Consider the following 24,019-nt stretch of genomic DNA (forward strand, 5'->3'; position numbering starts at 1 on the left):
TTCAGAGGAGGTACTGGAACCCAGGTCCCGACAGTCCCCGGGGCCTGCGAGAGGAAGAAACCCAACGGCCTTGAAGCCGGTCGCCCTTCTCCCCAAGTGGCGTGGAGGCAGCTCCTAGCAACGCGCCGGGCCGCGAACAGAGGTTAACGGCCGTGGCGGGACACTCTGGGAAATGTAGTTTATCTCAGCGTTCCCTGCTCCTTTGGTTCTGGTTAATGAACAGACCGAGGACTACAACTCCCAGGATGCCTCGCGCCTCGCCGCTCTCTGGAACTTCGAGCGACTGAGATATTGGCGTCCCCGGGGCTCCGGCGTGGGAGGCCAAAGCGAGTTGGGCTCGAGTGGGGTCTGGACCCGCGGCTATGGCTAGCGGCTGCGCCTCCGCAGGGAATGGCGCGTAACCCGGGAGATCTCTGGGGCTGGGAGGGGAGGAGGCGGCGCGAGGGGTTGAGCTGGGGTGGGCGCGCGGAGGGGGTGACGCAGGGAGGGGCGCGGAGCCTCCGGACCTAGAGGGTGACCCGGAAGGATTTTTAAATGCCGGGCACGGACCTGGCTGAGCAGAGGCGATGACGCGATGGTACCCGGTGGCACTTTTGGCCTTCGCAAACTTCTGAGCGACCCCCCCCGCTCTGAGAGGCTGGGTCGGAATCCCTAGGAGGTGGCAGAAGCTCTCAGATGTGGTGTGAGACAAAAACTGTAGAGTTGTAGGTCGTGTGAAAATTGCCCTTACAAAGAAAGAGAAACACAAACATTCAGAATGGCCCCTGTAAGTAATTTCAGATGAATTTTGCATTCTATTAACAGGACCTGCAACACCCGACAAACAGAGATGACCCCCTCTGACTCCTTTCTTCCGAGGCATGGGAAGGTCGGTCTTGGTGATGCTCAGGTCGGGTAAGGAGAGGGTGACAGTCTGAGGCAAACCCTTGGCTGCTAATGGATTAAGTCGGCTTTACAGTTAGCGTGAAGGGGAAATTTTCCACCGTCGGTGAAAATAGTCTCAACGAGTAAAACCAGTGCTCACATCCGCTCCTTGTGCCGAATGCACAAATGTGGCCGTGGGTGTTGCCTGGTTTTCTGTATGGGCCATGGCGCCAGGCACCCAGCTCCTTTCTGAGTGGGTACCTACCATCTCCTACACCCTCTTTCAAGGGTAAGACTTGAGGACCAATGCACTTTATGTGAGTGATCTCCAGGCCTCCGGAAAGCTCGTTAAGTCACCCCGAGCACTTTGCTTCTCATCTAAGTAGCTCTCCCTATCAGGAATTTTTAATTTATGGAACTAGATTTTAAACCCTTGAAGGGGTAAAGTGAGAGACACTTTGATGGGCCTTGGACCCAAGCACTGTTAAAGCTACATCATTTTTTTTTTTAAGATTTTATTTATTTATTTGACCGACAGAGATCACAAGAGAGGCAGAGAGAGAGAGAGAGGAGGAAGCAGGCCTCCCGCTAAGCAGAGAGCCCCATGCGGGGGCTCGATGCCAGGACCCCGGGATCACGACCTGAGCCAAAGGCAGAGTCTTTAACCCACTGAACCACCCAGGCGCCCCTGAAGCTACATCATTTTTAAGCAACCACTTGAATTTTCTTCATTAGGGAGAATGAGCCTGATGTGAGCAGAATTCCGATGAGCTGGACAGCGCCGTGAACAAGCTACAAGCAGCTCCCAGAGCCTTGAGATGGTAGGCAGAATGCAGGCTCTCACCCCCTGCTCCCACCCCCACAGTCTTGACTGCCTGGAGATCTTTAGGGGCTGGGTGACAAGGACCAGGATATGGTCCCTGGAGAAGAATGATGAGAGGTAGAGGTAGAATTGATACCACACTTATTATATTCTGAACCTCTGGATAGCCAGCCGGAAGCAGTCTGTGTCCCTTGCTGGTGCTGAGAAGTCAGGGACACAGAAGAGAGGAAAACCTTCCCAGTCGTGTTACCTCTTTCCTGGGAGGGTTTGCAGGTGGCATCTGGAAATCAGGGAAGAGGAGAGACTTCTCCTCTTCTCTTCCCCCCGCCCCCTGCCATGGCGCCCACAGTGGAGTCCACAGCTGGGCTGTTTCCGTGCTCTGAATGAGTCTATTCTCAGAGACTCTGGGAAAGTACAAAGAGCTTCTGTCTCTAAATGCCACTGGTGCTCCTTTTCCTCTGGTGACCTGGCAAAACGCACAACAATTTATTCTGTATTCTTGGTTTCAGCCACGTTCACTGTTCTGATTTTGTTAATGTGATTTGTTTTTCCAATGTTAGGCACCAAAAACCAAGAAGGGGTTGAAAGGTAAGTGGAAAAATTGGATATCACCCTTAAGGCAAAAATAATACCCCATCTTTCATCCAAAAATAACCTAGACATGTCTGTATCTCAATGTTTTGTTTTGTTTTTTTAAGATTTATTTATTTGTTTATTTATTTATCTGACAGACAGAGATCTCAAGTAGGCAGAGAGGCAGGCAGAGAGAGAGGAGGAAGCAGGCTTCCCTCTGAGCAGAGAGCCTGATGTGGGGCTCGATCCCAGGACTCTGAGATCATGACCTGAGCCGAAGGCAGAGGCTTTAACCCAGGCACCCCTGTATCTAAATGTTCTTGACATGAGTCTTGCCAGTTTCTGCCATAATTGCACAAGAAGCTTTGGTCTTCATAGGAGACTCCTTGTGCTGCCTATTGGCCCTCAGAGTAATCCAGGAATAAATAGGGGTGAGGCCCCAGGGACGCCTTGTCAGGCTCCATATCAAGAAGTATACAGTTGGCATTGAGGATGGTAAAGGCACTTCAGCTGGGTGCAAATCCTCATTTAGTACTTGTACTTTGGGTTACCCCCAGATCCCCCCCTTCGGAAAGTGGCCAAGGAGGTATGTCTCAAGACCAGTACTGGGGGAGGGGGAGGTCTCAGATGGACGGGCATGAGAACGCTATTGGCACAAAAGAGGCTTGTGTGTGCCTAGAAATCATGGACGCTTTTCTCAAAGAAGCACACGGGGCTTTATTCAGAGTCTGGAAGATTGGCTTGTTGGCCAGTGTGTCCCGTAGAATGCAGGTTCTCCTGAAAATGCTCACCGTTACCCTTTGAGAGAGTTATTTTCCATTTCTACCCTGGGGTCCTTCGACAAGGCGTTGCGATCTGTTGCTAGAGAGTTGGGAAATGTCTCATGGTTAACGCAGAGAGAGCTGGGTCCCAGTCCCAGCATCTGAATGCTCTGGTGGTAAAGAGCCTGGAATTGGGAGGAGGTCTCAAGTCAGGAGGCTTGTGAAGGACTTTCTTTCCTCCTGAAGTCGTGACGGTTCCTTTTCTCTTTGCTCTAGGCTCCATTGATGATGTCCTTGGTGACCTTTTAGGGGACGAGAGTAAGTGCTCCTTCTGCAGAATCCCTTGATTTAGTCTTGTTTTTTTTTTTTTTTTTTTTTTTAAGATCTATTATTTATTTGAGAGAAACATCAAGAGTGGGGCAGGTAGCGGAGGGATAGGCAGAGAGAGAATCCCAAGCAGACGCCCCCTCTCTGAGTGCAGAGCCTGATTCAGGGCTCAGTCTCATGACCCAGAGATCATGACCTGAACGGAAATCAGGAGTTGAACGCTTCACCAGTGGAGCCATCCAGGCGCCCCTCCTTTTTTTTTTTAATTGAAATCTTATTCACAGAAAATTCACTCTTTTCAAGTGGACAATTTGTTGGCTTTTAGTATGTTCACAAAGTTACATAATTATCACTGCGATCTAATTTCAGAACACTTTCATCAAGAAACGCCACACCCATAAGCAGTCACTCCTGTTCTCCCTTCCCACAACCCTAGACAGCCACGTTCCCTCCCTGTTCTAGAAATACCGTACAAGACGGAATCACTCCATACATGGCTTTTGCACCTGACTTGGTTCACTCACCACGGTGCTCTCGTGGTTCACTCACGCTGAGCCGCTCCTGTCTTCATTCCTTCCTGTGGCTGGACCGTCTCCCAGTGTGTGGCTCGACCATCTGCCCATCACAGCAGGTGGACACCTGGGCGGTTTCCACATCTGGGCAGGGCTCTTAGGAGTGATGCTCTCAGGAACGTTCAAGTACACGTTTTTATGTGGCCATACATTTTCAGGTCTTTTGAGGGCGTATCCTGAGTGATGGAATCATTTATATGGTAACTCTGTGGTTAACTTTTGGTGGCACCACCAGACCGTTTTCCACAGCAGTCGCACCATTTTGCTTTCCCACCGGCAGCTTGGGAGGGTTCGAGTCTCTCCACATCCCCTGCGCACTCTTGCTGATTTTCTGTCTTTTTGATCAGGCCCGCCCTCATGTGGACAGATACAGTTGCATCTCATCGTGGGTTTTTTTTTTTCATCTCTTTAAATTTAAATTCAACTGATTAACATCCAGAGTGTTTTTCCTTTCAGAGGTGGAGGTCAGTGACTCTCCAGTAACACCCAGTGCTCATTCCGTCACACGCGCTCCTCATGGCCCGGCACCAGCCCCCCCAACCCCCCAATCCCCCCCACCCTTGCCTGCTCGTGGTGTCCAATTCCCCAGTGATCAATGACACTGAGCATCTTTTTCATGGGCGTATTGGCCATTTGTGTATCTTCTTTGGAGAAAGGTCTCTCCAGATCCTTTTTTAAACTTGGGTTGTGTTTTTACTATTGAGTTGGAAGAGTTTCTTACATGTTCTGGATATGGTGCATGTTCCCCTCTGCTGTACTGAGGAGCAGGGCTCCTGGGGCATGGAGAGCTCACTGGGGGCGGCCGGGCTGAGGCTCCCCCAACCTGGCCCAGAAGAACCCACGGAGCCTGGGCCTTGTGTTCCAGCCGAGAGCTCTGGGTGCTGGAAGTGGATCGTTCTTCCTGCCCTTCGTGGGGTGCAGTGGACTTGGGCTCCTTAGTGGGCCCCCACTGGCATTTAGGGTGAACCTCCTGGGAGGTTTTTCTGGGAGAGCTTGGTGGGGGAACTTCTAGTCCTCTTCTGACTCCAGTTCACTAACCAAATGGCATCATTTCTGTTCTCTTCGCAGTGACCCTACCTGAGGAGCCTGTTAAATTAGCTTCACGTGCCCGAGACGCCACAGGGGTGGGCCAGACGCTCCCTTCTTCCAGGGCTAGAACGAAGTAAGAGCAGGCCTGGCTTGAGTGACTATCACCCCTTCAGTCCAAGTACTGTGACCTCTTCATGCTCCCCGCTTTCCACCTGCTGTGTGCCCCGCTCCTGCTCTCCGGTGTCCCTCCCCTCCCCTCCGCCCCTTGGCCTCGAAGGAACCCGAGGAGTGGAAAGCCAGCTGACCAGGGCTCAGAAGTCCTGGCTGCCAGTCCCGCCCATAATGCTCCTTACAGTGTGATCTTGGATGATTCCCGAACCTCTCTGAGCATCAGTGTTCTCAACCCCAGAGTAAGAGAATTGGCCTAGATCCGTGCCTTTCAGGTTGTTCTTCCAAATTGCTCCGACATTTGAGAGGAAGTTTTCTGAGTGCTCTGCCCTCCGCCTTCATCTTAGCCAATGCACTTCTGTTTCTCTCCCTCTCTCTTTTTTATTTATTTATTTATTTTTTGAAGATTTTATTTACTTATTTGAAAGAGAGAGAGAGAGCACACAAGCACGGGGAGCAGCAGGCTGAGGGAGAAGCAGAACTCCCTGCCAGGCAAGGAGCCCAACGCGAGGCTTGATCCCAGAATCCTGGAATCGTGATCTGAGCCGAAGGCAGAGGCTTAACTGACTGAGCCACCCAAGAGTCTCTGTTTTTCCTCTCTTATCTGTTGTTAACACTTGTTTTTCCATCCTGTGGCTATTTTTGTTCTTTTTTTTTTTTTTTTTAAAGATTTTATTTATTTATTTGACAAAGATCACAAGTAGGCAGAGAGGCAGGCAGAGAGAGGAGGAAGCATGCTCCCTGAGGAGCAGAGAGCCTGATGTGGGGCTTGATCCCAGGACCCTGAGATCATGACCTGAGCCGAAGGCAGAGGCTTTAACCCCCTGAGCCACCCAGGCGCCCCTATTTTTGTTCTTTTGAAGTACAGTCGATCTCCAGTGTTGAAATGGTCTCAGGTGTCCCGCATGGCGATCAGACAGGTCTGTCATCAATGCTATGCTCCCCACATGGGTTTAACAGATTGTTTTTAAAGATTTTTAAATTTATTTTATTTATCTATCAATCTCTTCGCAGGTCCCTCCTGGAGGACTACGCCTTCAGCACCACGGCAGGCCTCACAGGACCTGACGCTGAGGTGAGCCTGGCCCACCCTGCTCCCTACCCCACCTACCCCCGACCCCAGAAGCAGTGACATGGGGATGGTGGCCGGGAGTGGCTCACACAAAGGTTTAGAAGTTTTGCGAGACATAGCAAGAGAGGGAACACAAGCAGGGGGAGTGGGAGAGGGGGAGGCAGGCCTCCCTCCGAGCAAGGAGCCAGACGTGGGGCTCGATCCCAGAACCCTGGGAGCTGAAGGCAGATGCTTAATAACTGAGCCACCCAGGTGCCCCGCCAGTGTGTTCTTAAAATAATACCCAAGGGCTGCCAAGTGGACTCAAATATGAACCCAACGGGCTTTTCCTTCCTCCCAGTGGGATGAGCTGGGAAGTGGGGCTCCCAGGAAGTGTCGGAGTCTCGGGTGTTGCCCCTTATAAGTGTGCTTCCCCCAGTAAGCTGCCCGGCTGCCCGGTTGCATAGTTGGGAAGTGGCATAGCCACGGCCTGTCGTGGAAGGGTTCTTTCCACTGAGGAGGGACGGAAAGTGGCAGCGCTTTCTGGGTCTCCACACGTGGGTAGGTTTGACGTCTGGGGACACTTCAGTCCCAGCAGAAGGCAGGACCTCCTGCCAGTGCCCCGTTGGCAGGGCTCTGCCGCTGCTCAGCTCTCAGCCGTCGCAGAAGCAAGGGAACAAGGAGCCAGAGCTTCACTGGACCTCAGCTAACATGTGTCCTTGCCCTCCCGCGGACTTAGGTGTCCGACGTCTCAGAGGCGGACCCACAGACTTTGCTCCAGACGATGAAGGTACAGAACCAGCTTGCACAGTTCTGGGAGCGGGAGCGGGCGGTAGGAATGTCCTGTGCCAAGCCTTCCCTGTCCCTCGCATGCTTCCCTTTACAATCTGTGTTCCCGAGCCCTTCCTAGTTGAGAGACCAGCTCATCCATGAGCTGCTGCCCTTCATGTCCTTCTGGATAGAAGTCCATATTCCTGGTGCCTGGAGATTCATGCCCTGGGAGCCATGGTCACGCACCAGGCTCCAAGTGCAGTGGGCTGGCTCCCATTCAGAGACACAACTGCACGGAGGGAAAAGAAGGAGAGACTATCTCCTCTAAGGCTGCTGCTTTTTTGTTTTGTTTTTTTTAAGACTTTATTTATTGGGGCGCCTGGGTGGCTCAGTGGGTTAAGCCTCTGTCTTCGGCTCAGGTCATGATCTCAGGGTCCTGGGATCAAGCCCTGCATCGGGCTCTCTGCTCAGTGGGGAGCCTGCTTCCCTTCCTCTCTCTGTCTCTCTGACTGTCTCTCTGCCTGCTTGTGATCGCTATCTGTCAAATAAACAAATAAAATCTTTTTTTTTCTAAAAAAAAAAAAAGATTTTATTTGTTTATTTGACAGCGATCACAAGTAGGCCGGGTGGAAGGGAAGCAGGCTCCCCGCTGAGCAGAGAGCCCCATGCAGGGTTCGATCTCATGACCCCAGCTGGGATCATGACCTGAGCCGAAGGTAGAGGCTTAACTCACTAAGCCACCCAGGCACCCCTCTAAGGCTGCTTCTTGATTGTTCCCTGTGTTTCTCTTCACATCTTCTGCCAAGGCCCCCTCAGTCTAGCTGTGCGCTCATGGGATCAAGCCCAAAGCTAAGCTTGGGAATGGAATTTTAAGACATAAATTCTGTAGAGTTTATAAGATAATCCCCCAGGGCTCAGGTGGCCTACCCAAGGTCTGAAACCTTAAGTCGCCTTGACTTCGCCCGCCCTGCTGGCCAGCAGCACCCTCCCGCCTGACCTCATGCTGCTCGTCCCTCTTGTTAACTCTTGGTCCCAGGCCGAGGCTGAGCGCTTGCTTTCAGCCTTGGGTGGAGGGCGTGGGAAGGGAGCGCTAAAGAATTGGAGTCTGTTCCCTTCTTGGCTCCATATTCAGCCTTTTTAACCTCATCTTGAAATCACTCTTCCCCCAGGGCCTGCCTGTCGGCCCCCCTGGCCGCAGCCCTCCAGTCCTCTGAGCTGCTGGTGGTGACTTCAGGTCTCCCCCTCCAGACCCATGAGCTGGGCCCGCACCCCCCAGCTCGCTTGGCCTCCCCATCATCCAGGTTTCTTTCCCAACTCCCCTTTTTCCTGCATAGTTTCCCCTTTCCCCTGTGTTCGTCACACCTCTGCCCCGGGGGTGCCAAGCGCCCTCCCAGATGGAAGTCCTCGTCCCCTCGTGAGGGTCAACATTTGGCAAGTCTGTGCAGGGGAGGGTGGTGGCGGGAGGCCCTGACGGCCTTCCTCTGCTGGCCGGGTGCCTGGCCCTTTGTCACGGCCCAGCGGCAGTCCCTCTGGGAGTCTTCAGTTCTGGGGTCCTGCTGTCTTGTTCCCACTGTGAAGAGAGCCCCCCCCCACACACTTACTAAGCCCATGTGAGAAGCTGTGGGGACCGGGTGTTGGTGACCCTGCTCGGAAGTGGCGTGGAGGTGCCACCCGAGTCTGGGCTCTTCTGCGACAGAGCCGGTGGGGACCTTGTGCTTCGGCCCGGCCTCTCGCCTGTTCTGCAAGCCAGTCAGGGTCAGTTCCCCACACCAGGTCCCCACTTGTCCCCCATGGACTATGGAAGCCGGATCACCACGAGGCCATTCGGAACACAGGGGCATTCAGCACCGCCTAGCTGAGCATCGCTCAGGAGTCCTCCCTCCCTCCCGCTTTTCCAGGACCTGGACGACATGGATGCCGATCTCTTAGGTCTGAAGAAGTCTAACCTGGCCTCTAGCAAAAAAGCTGCAAAGGGTCCTGGGAAAGAAGAGCTGCCCAGTCAGCCCAAACCTGCCAGCATAGTGACAGCCAGTGAGAAAGGTGCGTGGGAGAGAGCTCCTTGAATCGAGGGACGCTCTGGGGACCGGGAAGGTACTCAGAAGGGAGCTCTCATTCCTGTGGGTTTTCTCTCTCTGTGGTCGGGGAGGGGACAGCTTCCTCCCTCCCTAGTGTGATTCCAGGCCCTCTGAGTTCAACATGGCAGCTCCCGGAGAAACCATCTGAGTTCAGCTGGGGAATGTGGTGAGAGCCTGTGTACCTCCCAAGTCCATGACTGTTTGGGGTGACATGTGATTGGGGGACAGGAGGTGGCTCCAGACCACGTTTCCCTGGCAGAAGCCTGTTTGAGAACTAGGGAGGTGTCCTCTCCACGGCCATGAGCACTCAGCCCCCCAGGCAGAAGGGCATGCCATCCCGGGGTCCTTCTGTCATGGTGTGACAGGACCTTGGCTGGGAGAGGCCGAAGCTTATGACGTTGCCTTCTGTTTGCTTCTTACAGGAGATGCTGTTCCCGCCAAGAAGCCCCCTCCCTCTACCAGCAGCTTTGGGCATCAGTACAGAAAGTTTTCCTTCGAAGGTATGGTAGGCCCTGCGGTCACGCTTCTGGGACACTTTGGTTTTGAGAGTGGAGGATCCTGGGAATGCTCACTCGCTTCCTGGGGTCAGGTTGCCTTGTGTGTCAGAGGAGGAGCAGACCGCGCGGGCCACTGGTTCAGCTCCTCAGGAATTCAGGGAGGGATTGATGGTGTTGTGTTGGGTGGAGGAGATTTGGGTCACTTATTTGCAAGACTTTGAAGCCAGATATCAACCTGATGGTTTTATAAAGCATAAGAAGAGTTCCCCTTCCTTTTTTTTTTCTTTTTTAAGATTTTATTTATTTATTTGACAGAGAAAGAGACCACAAGTAGGCAGAGAGGCAGGCAGAGAGAGAGAAAGGGAAGCAGGCTCCCTGCTGTGCAGAGAGCCCGATGTGGGGCTCGATCCCAGAATCCTGGGATCATGATCTGAGCCGAAGGCAGAGGCTTTAACCCACTGAGCCACCCAGGCGCCCTCCCTTCCTTTTCTAAATGCATGAATGTTTTACTTCACTTCTGATGCCTGGGGGACGTTTCCAGAAGGCTGCACAGACAACAGAGTCTGGGGGCTCCCAGGCAGGCCCAGGGCTGCTCCCCAGCTCCCTGTCTCCTTGCCAAGGCTGATGTGTGTCCTCTGGGTACCGAGTGGCCTGTTCGTGTATTAGAGCAGCTAGAAACCTCCCCTAGAGTGATAGCCGCCCCCCCAACCAACATGGTTTAGGGCTTGTTTTCCTGAACAAAGCACGCAGTCTGACCTGTGCTTTCCCTTCTGGCTGTGAGACTTGGAAGACCCATTGGCAGGACTGCTCTCTGACGATGAGGAAGGAATCACCAAGAAGTCCCCTGAGACCGAGAGTAAAATGACTTCCGAAAAGAGCCCAGCCCCAGTCAGAGATCAAGGTTAGTATGGGCTTGTGCTTGTCCTGGGCAGAGGCAGTTGGCCCAACCAGAGACCCCACCAGGCCGGGACCACAGGTCTCAGATCCTGGACCAAGAGATTAGCAGTGTCTCTGAACAAGGGGGTGGGGTGTGGGAGCCTTGGGGTGGTGAGGGGAGTCAGATCCCGCATGCAGACCAGACACGTGCACTGCTTGCGGCCACACCCAGAGGTCCAGGTCGCAGAGAAGCACCCCCCTCAACCCCTTCAGACACCATAGTTGAGGGCACGATGGGCTGTGGGCACCTGTGCGCTGCGTTTTGTCCTCTAGGTCCATCTATCCCGCTCACTCCTGGGGACACCCCGATCCGAAAGAAAGAAGAAGTGCTGTTTGATGAAGAAGATGATGTTGTGGCTACCCTGGGGTTTGGAGACAGCCCCATAGCAGAGAGGAGGCGGACGGGCGACCAGTAAGGGTCCTTAGGAGCGGGGAACCCCAGTGCATACAGCTGCCTGGGGCCCGCTAGAAGGCGGGCACGGCACAGGGCCTCCGGCGCCCCCCGCGTTCACGTGTACCAGCGTGTGTCCCGTCCCGCAGGGAAGCGCCCCGTCCTGCTCGCTCCAGGCTGGATGAGCTGCTGGGTCGGGGCACTGCCACCAAACTCCTGGCCCGTCCGGGCACTGGGGAGCACAGGGAATTCAAGCTGGACAAGAAGTACCAGAGGCCCCAGGGTGAGGACGCTTGCGGGGCAGGGGCAGTGAGGTGCGGGGGGGCTCCTAGACCACGCTCGTACTGCAGCCCGTAATGAGAAACCGCGTGTATCACGACACATGTTGTCGTAACCGGGGCAAGAGTCACGGGACGATCACTGCCGTGTTCAGTGTTCTGTTTTTTTATTTTTGCACTAGCAGATGTGTAAATACATTGGTTGCGACTCACGGAATTGTTTTCTTGACCTGCCGATAAGTAGCAGCCCACAGTTTGGAAAAGATCGCTCTAGACCAGTGTTTCTCCAAATGTCGGCCGAGGGGCCAGCTGTTGAGAACCCATTCTCACGGCCTGGGGCAGGACCCCACCGGTACCTTTTTCACAGGTGATGCCCAGTGTGCAGGATCCTGAGGCCTCGAGCTCACACCCTGCCTCCCCTATGGCAGCTTCACCCCTACACACTTGCTGACATATCACGCTAGCCACTTGGTCTTTTTATTTATTTATTTATTTTAAGATTTTATTTACTTGACAGACAGAGATCACAGGTAGGCAGAGAGGCAAACAGAGAGTGGGAAGCAGGCTCCCTGCTGAGCAGAGCCTGATGCGGGGCTCGATCCCAGGACCCCGAGATCATGACCTGAGCCAAAGGCAGAGGCTTTAACCCACTGAGCCACCCAGGCGCCCCGCCACTCAGTCTTTTCAAACAGAGCTCTGCAGCCGCAAAAGCGTCAAATTCCCTTGCTCAAGATCATAGGCTTCTTCATTTCTAGACAAGGAAGATTCCTGGGGCGATGAGGACTTCACCTTTGGGGCCTATCAGCCCACCGTGGGCTCCGGCGAGGGCCGCCAGTCCCGCCGGCAGTCGGTCAGGTAAGCAGGGCCTGAAGAGAGCCTGGTAGGTGCCCACCAGGAAGGAGGAGGGGCCCCAGCCTCCCCCATCCCGCCAACAGTCCTACTGGGGACCCAGGTGTACGAGGCCCAGGGGTGGCTGTCTGCGGGTGCTGAAGCAGGGGGCGGTCTGCCCGGTCCTGCCCATCCAGGCCCATTTCCTTCCGGCCTCCTTGAAAGGAAAAGGAGGAGGTGCCCCCCGCACCACCTGGAACCCTTAAAGCCGTAAACAGCTGAGGTCAGCCGACCTCACTGAAGGTGGTTCAGTCCCAGGGTAGGGAGACCGTGAACTTTAGTGGCCTCTCCTGCCCGCCACCTGCTCCCCCAGAACAGCCGTGGGGTCCACTGTGATGCCTGGCTGCAGGCGCATCCCTGTGCGTAGCAAAACTTCCAGTTAGTGGATAGAATTTTCAGAATCTGGAGTTTTTCTCCCGGGATACATTTTCAGTCTTCTATTTGGAAATAATCTCAAACTGACTGAGGAGGCGTAAGCGGCCACGTGTGTCAATGCCACGCTGTGTTGGCTTCGCCAGCCACTTCCGAGCTAGATAACCCTACACACGAATTGACATTTCTCCCACTTCCAGTACATTCTTAGACCTCAGAACACGCTGCCAGGGGCTGTAATGCTTCTAGGCAGTGGCCAAATAAACGGACACAGACGTTATTGTTGGGAAAACCTAAACCACTTGCTCTAGCTCATTGTTCTCTGGACGTGCCCATGGTGGTCCTTCGGTGCTGTTTGCTAGGGGTGGACTTGTCCCCTGTTCACGTGGTAGAATTCAAGATGTCTGCGTTTGATGGCGTTCTACCCGCAGCGCTCAGCTGGCCACTGCGCCTGAGCTGGCGTGGGCACTGTGCTCGCTGGGCGGCGGCTGGCTGCACGGAGCCCCAGGGAACCTCTCACTCCTTCATGTGGGCCATGGAGTCAGCCCGGAGCCACAGAGGGAAGGGCTGGTCGGGGGGCTCTTAGGATGGCTGCTTGCCCTGTCTTAGACCCCCTCCTCTCTGTCTTGAAGTAGGTTCTTAGCAGAAGGTGGTGCAGACACCAAGGGGGAACCAGGCTCCATGCAGAGCGTGCCAGCGGCCTCCAGCCCCACGCACCCCAGGAAGGGAGGAGCCGACTGGTTGGGCCTCAAGGATGCCGACCTGCTCCCCTCCTCTCCCGTCAGAGAGCCTCAGAGGGGAGGCTCCGCACTCTCCACTCCTTCCATGCCCCCTTCCAAGAGCCAGCACTCGGCCCCAAGCCGGCACTCTGCCCCAGCTGGACTGCCCTCCTCCTCTGTGGGGCCAAAGCCACCCACGGAGGGTGCGGGTTTCCCTGCCAAAGCCAGCCAGGCTTCCCAGCTGGGAGCGTCTGAGGAGAGGGAGGAAGAGGATTGGCTGAGCCACGCCTTGTCCCGGAAGAAGTCGCAAGGTCTGGCCAGGGAGGAGCACACGGAGGCCTCCAGAGGCCAGAAGAACCTGGTGGGGGCAGTAGGAAGTCCCCCTTCCAGCAGGTACAGGCTTGGCCTCTATTTAAGGGAGGGAAGGCCGGGTTAGGGGGGTGGGGGGCCAACCTTGCCCGTCTCGGTGCCTCAGTCAGGAGTGCCGGCCTGCGCCGCCTCTTAGCTGTGCCTCTTCACCTCTCCGGACACTACAGAGAGAGCTCCCCATCCTTGCCCCGGTGCAGACATGAGGGGATCGGAGGCGGGGGGCTGTTGACACTCCTACCCTGACTGCCGTGTGCACAAGGGCTGACTTGATCAGGTGGGGACAGAGGGTAACCTGATGTGACGAAGGCGCAGCCATCCTGGTGCCTCTGAGCAAGGGCCCTGCCCACGGTGCCCTTGGGGTCCCAAAAAATCCCGTGTCCAAATTATTGGGGCCTCTGCTGGCCTGAGCTAAGGGACATGACATGTGTTCGTGCTTTGGGGGAGTCCCAGAGAAGACAGTGGGTAAGGGGCGACTCCTGGGAAAAGCCACCAAGTGGCAGTCCTGTCGGGCAGGACAGTGAGTGACCTCTCGGAGCAAGAGGGCAAGACTGGGATCGTCTGGAGGAAGTGGCAAGATGCCGTGTGGCCCGAGCGAGGAAGAGGTGAAGTAGGCAATTGTGTGACAGGCCGGGGACGTAACCCAACCCCAGGGCTGAGGTCAAGGAGGAGAGTAGCTTTGACCTCCATCTGAAACCGAGGGAAAAGCTTCCCTTTGGCCCTGAGAGCCAACCAAGGTGGGCGGGAACCACAGACAGCAGAAGAGAGGAGTCCAAAGGGAGCTGGACCTGGCCAGAGAGTAAGCAGAGCCCCGGTCTAACTCAACAAAACCATGTGGGCCAGAATAAGGCCTTGAACTTGAACTTAACTCTGGTGTCTGCAAGGTGTGGATTGTTTTTCCTTAGACTGTCAACAGATGGTCCTTGCCATCCACTGTGTCCTAGCAGGCTCTGCCATCAGGAAGGGGTCGTGGAAGCCCAGGGGCTCAGACTCAGGAGGAGAATTCCTAAGATGGATGATGGAACAGGAGAGGCGCTGAGGGGACAAATGGCCAGCAGCTTCATACTCTGGCCTTGTCCCGGCCCAGCCATGTCCAGCCTAACGGAACCTTCTGCCACCTTTGCTGTAGCATTTACTTCCTCAGCCAACCTGTTCCCAGCACTCAGGTGTTTGAGCAAGCAGCCGCTGGAGGGCCCTTGGGAACAGCGGCACAGAAGCTACCAACAAGGCCTGCCGCCTCCAGGTATGTCCCAGGGGCCGGGGCGGGTGAGAGGCTGGGTTGGGCCTGCATGGGCCTCCGTCCTTAGAGATGAGGGGCAGCCATGCTGGGCTCCGATTCAGCGCATCTGACATATGGTATTTGACACCTTGAATGGGGCCTACCCACCGAGGGGACCTGAAGCCAGCCCCGTCTCCTTTATGCGACCAAGTCCTCATTCTCAGTAAATGGCCAGCCACCAGGCCTTTCCAGTCAGCTCTCTGAACCTATTCCTTCACAGCCCACGCCAACCCTCTCCTGGCCTCCCTGTGTTCTACACAGCAGGCTGCTCATCTTGCCACCACTGCCCCCCGCAATCTCTGTGTCCTCAGGTCCCCTGTGACGTGGAACCAGACTGCCTTGACCCTACCTGGAGGTGACCCAGAGAGGGGGACAGCTCTCGGAGACCTCTGCAGCACTGGTTGGTTTTCTGCTTTGTTTGTGCTTCCCCTCTGTCGGGGGAAGAGGTGCTGAACTTCCTTTGGGGTCTGGGAAGACAAATAGGGCCGGACTCCCGAAGTCACAGGGACACATGTGACCTCCCGGCCTTGGGAGGGCCTCCTGCTCACTTCTCTGCTGCTCATTTTCAGAGCCCGCAGCTTGTGTCCCCAGCTCCGAGGAACACCCAGGGCCCCCTGTGCCCATCCAGGTAGGCAGGGCGGACACACAGGAATAGGCCTCGGGCCCACGGAGCCACCCTCCGGTGCTCAGAGGCAACGGCCGTGGTTTGAGCCGATGGCCTGCAGGGAGTTGCATGTCGGCGGGTCTGATGCCCCCTGCCAGCGCTTCCCTCACCCTCTAGCCTCGCCACTGTCAGGCAGATGTGGCCGCTACTTTGCCAACTCCGGGAGGGAGGTAGAGGTTGGCATCTGTACGGGGGCAGCCAGGAATCCCCCAATCAGAAAGCAGGGCCGCGGGTGTCCCGTTGTTCCGTCTAGAAAGCGGCCTCTATGGCTGCCGCCTCCCCCTGCTGTGCCGCCTGTTCCCCAGGCGTGGGAGGCAGTCACCTCTGGGCCTGGCCGGGAGGAGACCCCAGAGACCAAGCCCCAGGAACCCAGCAGCACCTTTGGAGGTGGTGGGCAGCGGGCAGCCTGCAGGAAGTCCAGAGGCGCCCAACATCTGGACACGCGGCCTGGCCAAAGGAAGCTTCTGTCACAGCTGAGATGCTGCTGGGGCTCAGCTGCTGCTCTAAGAATCTGGAACACCTGCTGGGGAGCATGTGCTGAGGGAGGACGGGACGGACAACGACCGCACAACTCCAAGGCCTCATCCTCGGCCTCCTGGTGTCACATCTCGGTCCCCATCTGCGGCCACAGATCAGGAGCAGGGCCTGGGAGGGCCGGAGGTAGCTGCGCTCCGCTGAGTCCCTGTGCCCTACCTGGACCATCTTCCCCCTCTCCTCCAGCCCCTGCTCCCCGAGTCCCTGGCGCGGAGCCTGTTGCCGGGCTCAGAATATCAGAGGCAGCTCCTGGCCGCACAGGTGCAGCTGCGGGGCAGCACCGCCGAGCTCCAGGCCGACCTTCTGCAGAGCCAGGCCCGGCTGGCGGAGCTAGAAGCCCAGGTGAAGGACGGAGGAGCTCCGGGCTGCGGGGGGCAAGGCTGTGCAACCTGGAGGGTGGCCCAGGGAGCCCACCTCCCCACCCTCCCGCCCTCTTCAGGTGCGGAAGCTGGAGCTGGAGCGGGCCCAGCAGCGGCTGTTGCTGGAGAGCCTGCAGCAGCAGCACCAGGCCGACCTGGAGCTCATCGAGAATGCTCACAGGTGCCCACCGCTCCTCCCGCCCGGGCTTCCCCAGCCTCGGGGCCGGCCCTAGCCGATGTGCCCGGAGCGGCTCTTCGGCTGTCCGCCCTCACCCTCTGAGCCCCATGGCTGTGTATTTTGTTGGCAGAAGCCGTGTGAAGGTGCTAGAAACTTCGTACCAGCAACGGGATGAGCGGCTGCGGCGGGAGCAAGAGGAGCTGTCGGCCCGCTATCTGTCACAGTGCCAAGAAGCCGAGCAGGCCCGCGCGGAGCTCACAGCCCAGCACCAGCGGCGCTTGGCGGCTGCCATGCAAGAGAAGGACCAGGAGATGGAGCGGCTCCGGGAGCTGCAGCGGTGAGGGCGAGGCCCTGGGGGTACAGGCAGAGCCCGGCTGTCTTTGAGGACAGCCAGAGGAAGTCTGAGACCCTGAGCTGTGGCTGAGCAGCAGAGGCGCGACCCCTTCCCTTCCACGTGAGGACCGAGGCCAGGCACACTGGCCCAGTGCCCCCTTTGGGTGGAGGGCCCAGCCCTCCTCCAGCAGCCGGATGGGCATCCCTGCAGGGCCCCACCCAGCTCAGCACAGGGCCAGGCCCTCGCCTGCTAGCGCCCGAGTCTGGTGACGGACAGACTGTGGAAGAGGTTCACACTCCTGGGCCCGGCGTGTCCGTCCAGGCGCCCGTCTGGATGAGAACAAAACCAAGAAAGGGCACATAAAGGAGCCGGTCGGTGGGCAGAGCAGGCTGTTCCCTACTTCTCAGACTGGCCGGACGGGAAAAGGCTACCTACACACCGACGTCAAGTGTCCTTTGCTAAGTCACAGAAGGAGTCTCCCCATTAGAATGCCTGTGGCATGCAGGTCCCAACACGCACAAGGATGGGGAGCCAGGGAAGCAGAGGCAGTGCCTGGAGGAGGACGAGAAGGAAGGACCTCGCGAGCACTGACTGCCGAGCCCGCTGGCGTAGCTCAGCGCCCGTGCTCACTGCCTCCCCTCCCCTCAGGGCCTCCATCCTGGAGATGCGCCGTGACCACGAGGAGCAGCTGCAGCGGCTGAAGCTGCTGAAGGACCGAGAGATCGACGCGGTCACCAGCGCCACCTCCCACACACGGTATGGGCGCCGTCCGGGCCCCACCGGCTCAAGTCACAGGGCTGGGCCCCCGAGGCCAGACTGACCCAGTCCCCACGGCCCCAGGTCCCTGAACGGCATCATCGAGCAGATGGAGAAGTTCTCCAGCAGCCTGCACGAGCTGTCCTCCCGCGTGGAGGCCTCGCACCTCACCACCGCCCAGGAGCGGGAGCTGGGGCTCCGGCAGCGGGACCAGCAGCTCCGAGGTACCAGGTGGACCATGGGCTCCCCACTCCCTGCACCTCCATCCCACTGGGACAGTGGGCGGGCCCTGAGCGCCCCGTGGCCCCCCAGCGCTGCAGGAGAGGCTGGGCCAGCAGCAGCGGGACATGGAAGAGGAGAGGAGCCGGCTCCAGGAGATCATCGGGAAGATGGAGGCGCGCCTGAATGAGCAGAGCCGGCTGCTGGAGCAGGTGCGTGCCCTCCCGCCGGCAGGGCCTGTCTCCCCGGCACCCCAGGGATGCCCCCCGCGCTCCCCTTCCCGCCTTTCCTGCCCAGGCCCGTCACATTCCTCCATCCACTGAAGCCTGTGCCCCCTGGGCTCTAAGAGATGCATTTTTGAACTCCTGCATATCCTTTCCTTCATGCTGGGTTATAACGTGATATATTATGCTGAAAAAATTAAAATGCAGTTAGCAAATAGAAGAGAATTTAAATTACCCACTGGCCAGAGATGGCCACCGAGGCGCTCCTGTCTCTCCCCTAGACTTATCAGCATGAGATAACAGGTGTGTTTGTGTTGTGAGTCCTACGTGTTCAGTTCTTCCTCTGGTGACTTAATCTCCTGCCCGGGCCAGGCACAGTCAAGTTTCTAAGCTCATGCTAGCATGGCCCCTAGTCCCTGGCATACACCGTTTCACACCTGCCCTTGGGGTGGACGGGAGATGGGCAGGCAGAGTGCCACAGCTGGCATTTTGGGGACCAGGGCTGTGGCTGCTCTTCAGCCCTGTGGGGCGGCCCAGTGCTTCTCGGCGGTAGCGCGGAGCTCCTAGGCCTTGGTGTAGCTCACCAAGGGCCGGGCTTCCAGCCCCAGCAGCTGGGCCCTGGGAGCCCGGCTCGGCACCTGTCCTCCTGCACCTCTCTCTAGAGGTGTTTGGGGCATAGTGTGGGAGAGGCGGAGGCGGGGGTGGTTTGCACAGCTCCCTGGGGCGCAGTCAGGCCGGACAGGGGGGCGGGCGGAGCGTCCAGGGAACGTGTGCTCTCAGCACTCACCTGGCCCCCAGGAGCGATGGCGGGTGAATGCAGAGCAGTCCCGGGCGGAGTCCATGCAGCGTGCTCTAGAAGAACAGAGGAAGGTCATGGTCCAGCAGATCTCCATGGAGCGGGAGGAGCTGGAGAAAGCCAAGGTGAGTGCAACCACACCGGGTACAGCGGTGTAGCGGTGACCCCTGCCACAAGCCTAAGGACGCTCACCCCGTGCCCGGGCCCCCTCGTGCCAGAGCGCCTTGCTGGAGGAGCAGAAGTCCGTCATGCACAAGTGTGGGGAGGAGCGGCGGCGCCTCGCGGCCGAGTGGGCCGAGTTCTATGCCCAGCAGAAGCTGAGTAAGGAGCGGGCCGAGCGTGAGGCGGAGAGGGCGCTGCAGGCAGACGCGCAGCGGGAGGGCACCCTCGTCACCCTGGCCAAGGTAGACCACAAACCTCCAGGGCAGCCGAGAGCTCAGCAGCCCTGCCCTTCCTTCCCCGGCCCCCACTGCTCCTCTCTGGGGATGCATTCCGCCTAGCAGAGTGCCTGGAGATAACAGGAGCGTAGAAATGAAAACAATAATCTCGTAATAACAGCTTCCTTTGATTGCCCTCCGTGCTTTATACACGTTCTCGCATTCAGTCGTCATCACGTTCCCCTTAGATATTCTAGAAGCAAGGAGGCTGGGGTTCAGACGAGTTGAGCCCCGGGGTGAGAGGCAGCCCCGAGGCTTGGCCCCAGACCTCTCTGACCTGTCCTGGGACTCCCTTGCCCCACCGCCTCCCCCAGAGTCAGGGTGGATTGGAGCCGCGGAGGAGGGGGGTGGGGGGAGTTTGCCCCGGAGGGGGGCACGGAGCCAAGGCCTTGCGGTCTCCAGGAGCAAGCCGAGCTAAAGATCAGGGCCAGTGAGCTCCGCGCCAAGGAAGATCAGCTGGCGGCCGAGAGGGAGGCTGTGGAGCGGGAGCGCCAGGAGCTGAGGCTGGAGAAGGAGAGGATCAGTGCCGCCGCCCTGCGCACCAGGCTCCACGCCGAGGAAGTGGAGAGCATGAGCCAGGTGCCTGGCGGCTGGGCTGGCGGGGGGTGCCCGCACAGCCCCCCACAGCCCCCGCCGCTGACCCCGGGGCCTTCCTGCAGGTGGCTTCGGAGAAGCTGGAGGAGGGGCAGCGGGCGCTGCGCGAGGCCCGGCAGGTGCAGCAGGAGCAACAGGCTCGGCTGCAGCTCGTCCAGGAGCAGCACGAGCGGCTGTGGCAGCAGGAGCAGCGCGTGCACCAGGCAAGCCACCCCCCAGCTCCGGCCAGCCCCTCCACCCCCTCCCACCTCCCGCCCTCACAGCCACGTCCTTCTCTCTCCGGGTCGGGGACAGGAGCATCTGAGTCTGGCCCAGCAGAGGCTGCGGCTGGACCATGTCCGACAGGACCTGCCCTCCAGCCCCTCGATGCTGCTCCCCAGGACCCAGGGCCCGGCAGCCTCCTGCCTGAGTGGTGAGTGCTTCCAAAGGATGGGCCGCGGGCTGGGCCGGCCGCGGGGGGCCAGTGCCCAGAGCAGCTTCCCTCCACTGGAGGTCGGGGCCTGTTCAAGTCCTCTCGCCAGTCCCTGGTTACACAAGCAACACGTTTGTTAGGGAAAACTAAGAGATAAGAGAGAGGAAAGCTGCTTTGTAAAAAGTTACTCTCAACCTCATTCTTTTTTTTTTTTTTTTTTAAAGATTTTATTTATTTATTTGTCAGAGAGAGAGAGAGTGAGCAAGAGCGAGCACAGGCAGACAGAGTGGAAGGCAGAGGCAGAGGGAGAAGCAGGCTCCCTGCGGAGCAAGGAGCCCAATGTGGGACTCGATCCCAGGACGCTGGGATCATGACCTGAGCCGAAGGCAGCTGCCCAACCAACTGAGCCACCCAGGCGTCCCTCAACCTCATTCTTTAACGTTTTGGGGCACAGCATTCTACACTGTGTGTGTTTTAAAAAGAAATCAAGATCATCTTCGTTGTTTTCTACCTTGATTTCTTTCATTCAGAAACATGCACAAGCAACATGTTTTCCTATCAGTGATTAAACATTTAACTATAATTCTTTTTTTTTTTTTAAGATTTTATTTATTCATTTGACAGACCACAAGTAGGCAGAGAGGCAGGCAGAGAGAGAGAGGAAAGAGGAAAGCAGGCTCCCTGCTGAGCGGAGAGCCCAATGTGGGGCTTGATCCCAAGACTCTGGGATCATGACCTGAGCAGAAGGCAGAGGCTTTAACCCCCTGAGCCACCCAGGCACCTGACATTTGGCCATAATTCTTTTTTTTTTTTTTTTTTTTTTTTTTTTTTTTATAAAGATTTTATTTATTTATTTGGCAGAGAGAGATCACAAGTAGGCAGAGAGGCAGGCAGAGAGAGAGAGAGGAGGAAGCAGGCTCCCTGCTACGCAGAGAGCCCGATGTGGGGCTCGATCCCAGGACCCTGGGATCATGACCGGAGCTGAAGGCAGAGGCTTTAACCCACTGAGCCACCCAGGCGCCCCTGGCCATAATTCTTGATCAGCATCGTTGTCCGTTATGTTCTGTGTTTTTATTGATTCCCTACTGAGTGGGTATTTTTGTCACTAAGATCAACACCTCAATGGAAGTGTTTGTATATATATATATATATATCTCTCTACACCTTTGCCTGATTATTTCCCTGATTATTTCTCTCTACACTTTTGCCTGATTATTGCTGGGAAAATACCTAGCATTGGACTTGCCAGGTAGGATCCCATGAGCATCTTTCTTTTTGTTTTTGTTTTGTTTTAACGATTTTATTTATCCATTTGACAGAGAAAGACACAGTGAGAGAGGGAACACAAGCAGGGGGAGTGGGAGAGGGGGAAGCAGGCTTCCCGCCCAGCAGGGAGCCCGATGTGGGGCTCGGAGCTCGATCCTACTACTCTGGGATCATGACCTGAGCTGCAGGCAGACACTTAACAACTAAGCCACCCAGGCGCCGCCCATGAGCATTTTCAAAGGCTTTTGAGAATCGGTGGAAGTGCCCAGAAGGTTAGCCCGGCTGCTGCCACCACAATGGCGAAAGGCTCCAGGGGTCAAGCTGTGGCTGTTCTGCTGTCTCCGCTACGCCGCCACCCCTGACCTCCTCCTCCGCCCCGACCTTTGCAGCCTTTGTGGCTCCTGCTCCCACCACGTCCCAGTGCGGCCGACCCCCCACCAGCCTGGGCCCCTCGCACCTCCACGCCAAGTTGGTGCTGCTGAGGCACACAGCTGAGCAGGTAAGTGTCCTGAGTAGCAGGCGGCCCCAGCCTGAGCTGCCCACTGCCCCCTGGGGCCCAGGGCTCCTCTCTTCCCACTGGTGGGAGGCAGGAAGGAGCCCAGTCTGGCTGCAGGGAGGGCTGAGCACCCCCTACCCCGGAATAATGGGCCGAATGCCCACCAAGCATGTCTAAGACGCGTGCTCCAGGCCTGGCTCTGTGGGAAGCACCTACACCATCTTGGTTGAGCCTCCCAGTAACCCTGTGATCGGAATGATAGGAGAGGTCACTTACGGAGCATTCCCTGGGTGCCAGGCTCCGTGCTGAAAGCTGTTTGTGCAGTACGAGCCCCTACCCATCCCCAGGGCCCCAGTCCTATAGGCGGGTGATGTTATTATCCCCGGTTTAGAGACAGGCTTACAGAGGTGAAGTCATGTGCTGACAAGGGGCCTCACCATGGCTGTGTCTCACTTCTGTGCCCCCACCACCCCCACTGCATCCCAGAGCCAGGGAGCAAGTGGCCCTCAGTCCTGCGAGCCAGCATCCCTGTTCCCAGAAGGGGGTGCAGGAGGGATCCGGGGAGGGGGGGCACTGCTTACCCAGTTCTGCTTTCAGGACCGTGACTTCTTGGAGAATGAGCAGTTCTTCCTGGAGACCCTGAAGAAAGCCTCCTACAATATGACATCCCATTCAGCCTGAAGGGCACCGCTGGCTGCTCGGCGGAGGCCTCCAACCCCGGAAAGCTCTCCCCCAACAGCTGCCCTGGCTGCCGACTCTGAGGAGGGAGCGCCCACAGCCTGATTACAGCTTCTTCTGGGGACAGGGTGCGAGCACATCCAGCCTCTAGGGCCTGAGGACCAGTGGCCTCTGGGGAGACGTGATGCCAAGGGTGCCCCATGACCCAGGCAGCCACAGCCTCGGTTCTCCTCCCCCGGGCCTCCAGCTCAGATCCAAGGGCTCACTGGGCTCCGTGGGCCACACCCCCCCCCCCCATCCTCAGCAGGCAGGTGGCTGGGAGATGTTTTCTCCTGGGCCTCTTCTGAGGCAGGGGAGTGTTTTTGAGAGACACCACGGGTAGGCTCTTGGCCTCCCTGTCTGAGCGGTCAGCTGAGACAGCACGGACTTGCCTCCCTAACTGGGACATAGAGTCAGAGCACATGTTTTGAGGCGCCTTCTATCCTCCTGACCGAGGAGGCGAGTGGGGTCACAGAGGAGGCAGGGAGGGCACGTTCCCAGCCAGGTGTTACCTCGCAGCCTTGTGCTCTCAGGTTGGCTGGCAGAAAGTCCCCGCTTCCTTCCAAGCTGCCCGACTCACTGACCAGCCCTCACAAACTCTGGCCTGTCATTTCTTGTAACGAGGGCTTCCCAGAGGCAGGGCTGGGCGTGACAGTGGGGTAGGTGAGGGACCAGTAGAGAGGCCTCTCTCCTGTCCACCTGCTACGAAGCCAGAGCAGCTGGGGCCAAAGACAAGGGAGCCCCTGCTGCAGCTGGGGTGGGGGGTGGAGAGCCCCGAGGACCCCCATGGGGCCTTACCCAGACTGCTGCCCCTTGGGAGGGCGCCTCTGCCCTTCTCCCTGCGGGGGTGCCGGGAGAGGGGCGGCGGCTTGGCAACTGTCTCAACAAACTCGAGGATGGATGGATTCCACTAACAGAACCACGGTCACTCCTGAAGCGGCTTCCCTCGGCCAGCGACTGGTTACCTTCCCCTGGAGGACAAAGGGCAGAGCAGGACGAGGCTGAGGGGTACCAGCAGGCTGCGTTTGTCTCTCTGCTCCTTCAGAACCGCTTTCAGAAGGATCTTCATTTACCAGCAATTTCCAGCCTTCGTCTTGGACCCATTAAATTGGTGTATTCTTAGCGACTGCGTTGTTAGAACTTGCCGGGACTCCTGAGAGTTTATGCTTATTTCTTAGACAGGTTCCCTTATAGCACCGTTACTGCTGTGAAGCTGTCTGGTGCTGGGACCTTCTGGAATCGCTGCACTGACTTCTGTCCTACCTCACACATGAAGGGACAGAGGCTTGGGGA

General features: G+C 57.3%; 1 protein-coding gene across 7 annotated transcripts; it reads left to right on the top strand.

Annotated features, from left to right (window-relative positions):
- Nucleotides 1-495: 495 nt before the first annotated feature.
- Nucleotides 496-23,848, top strand: FBF1 (Fas binding factor 1). 7 transcript variants are annotated; one of them, XM_059150252.1, is made up of 31 exons: nucleotides 498-708; nucleotides 805-894; nucleotides 1,600-1,685; nucleotides 2,248-2,275; nucleotides 3,298-3,339; nucleotides 4,989-5,082; nucleotides 6,132-6,192; nucleotides 6,908-6,958; nucleotides 8,838-8,979; nucleotides 9,437-9,514; nucleotides 10,293-10,412; nucleotides 10,721-10,859; nucleotides 10,988-11,121; nucleotides 11,872-11,971; nucleotides 13,009-13,488; nucleotides 14,606-14,704; nucleotides 15,052-15,140; nucleotides 15,310-15,368; nucleotides 16,125-16,280; nucleotides 16,378-16,478; nucleotides 16,606-16,812; nucleotides 17,458-17,565; nucleotides 17,650-17,789; nucleotides 17,878-17,996; nucleotides 18,807-18,929; nucleotides 19,023-19,208; nucleotides 19,644-19,820; nucleotides 19,901-20,038; nucleotides 20,130-20,247; nucleotides 21,903-22,012; nucleotides 22,607-23,848. In XM_059150252.1, the coding sequence occupies exons 3-31, from the start codon at nucleotides 1,683-1,685 to the stop codon at nucleotides 22,688-22,690; spliced, it is 3,486 nt and encodes a 1,161-aa protein (XP_059006235.1). In that variant the 5' UTR covers nucleotides 498-708; nucleotides 805-894; nucleotides 1,600-1,682; the 3' UTR covers nucleotides 22,691-23,848. The 7 variants fall into 7 exon arrangements, with proteins under 7 accessions (XP_059006238.1, XP_059006235.1, XP_059006233.1 ...); XM_059150250.1 differs by having other exon boundaries at nucleotides 805-868; XM_059150254.1 differs by having other exon boundaries at nucleotides 805-868; nucleotides 16,609-16,812.
- Nucleotides 23,849-24,019: the final 171 nt, after the last annotated feature.

Source organism: Mustela lutreola, chromosome 15 (assembly GCF_030435805.1).
Source record: "Mustela lutreola isolate mMusLut2 chromosome 15, mMusLut2.pri, whole genome shotgun sequence".
Lineage (NCBI taxonomy): Eukaryota > Metazoa > Chordata > Mammalia > Carnivora > Mustelidae > Mustela > Mustela lutreola.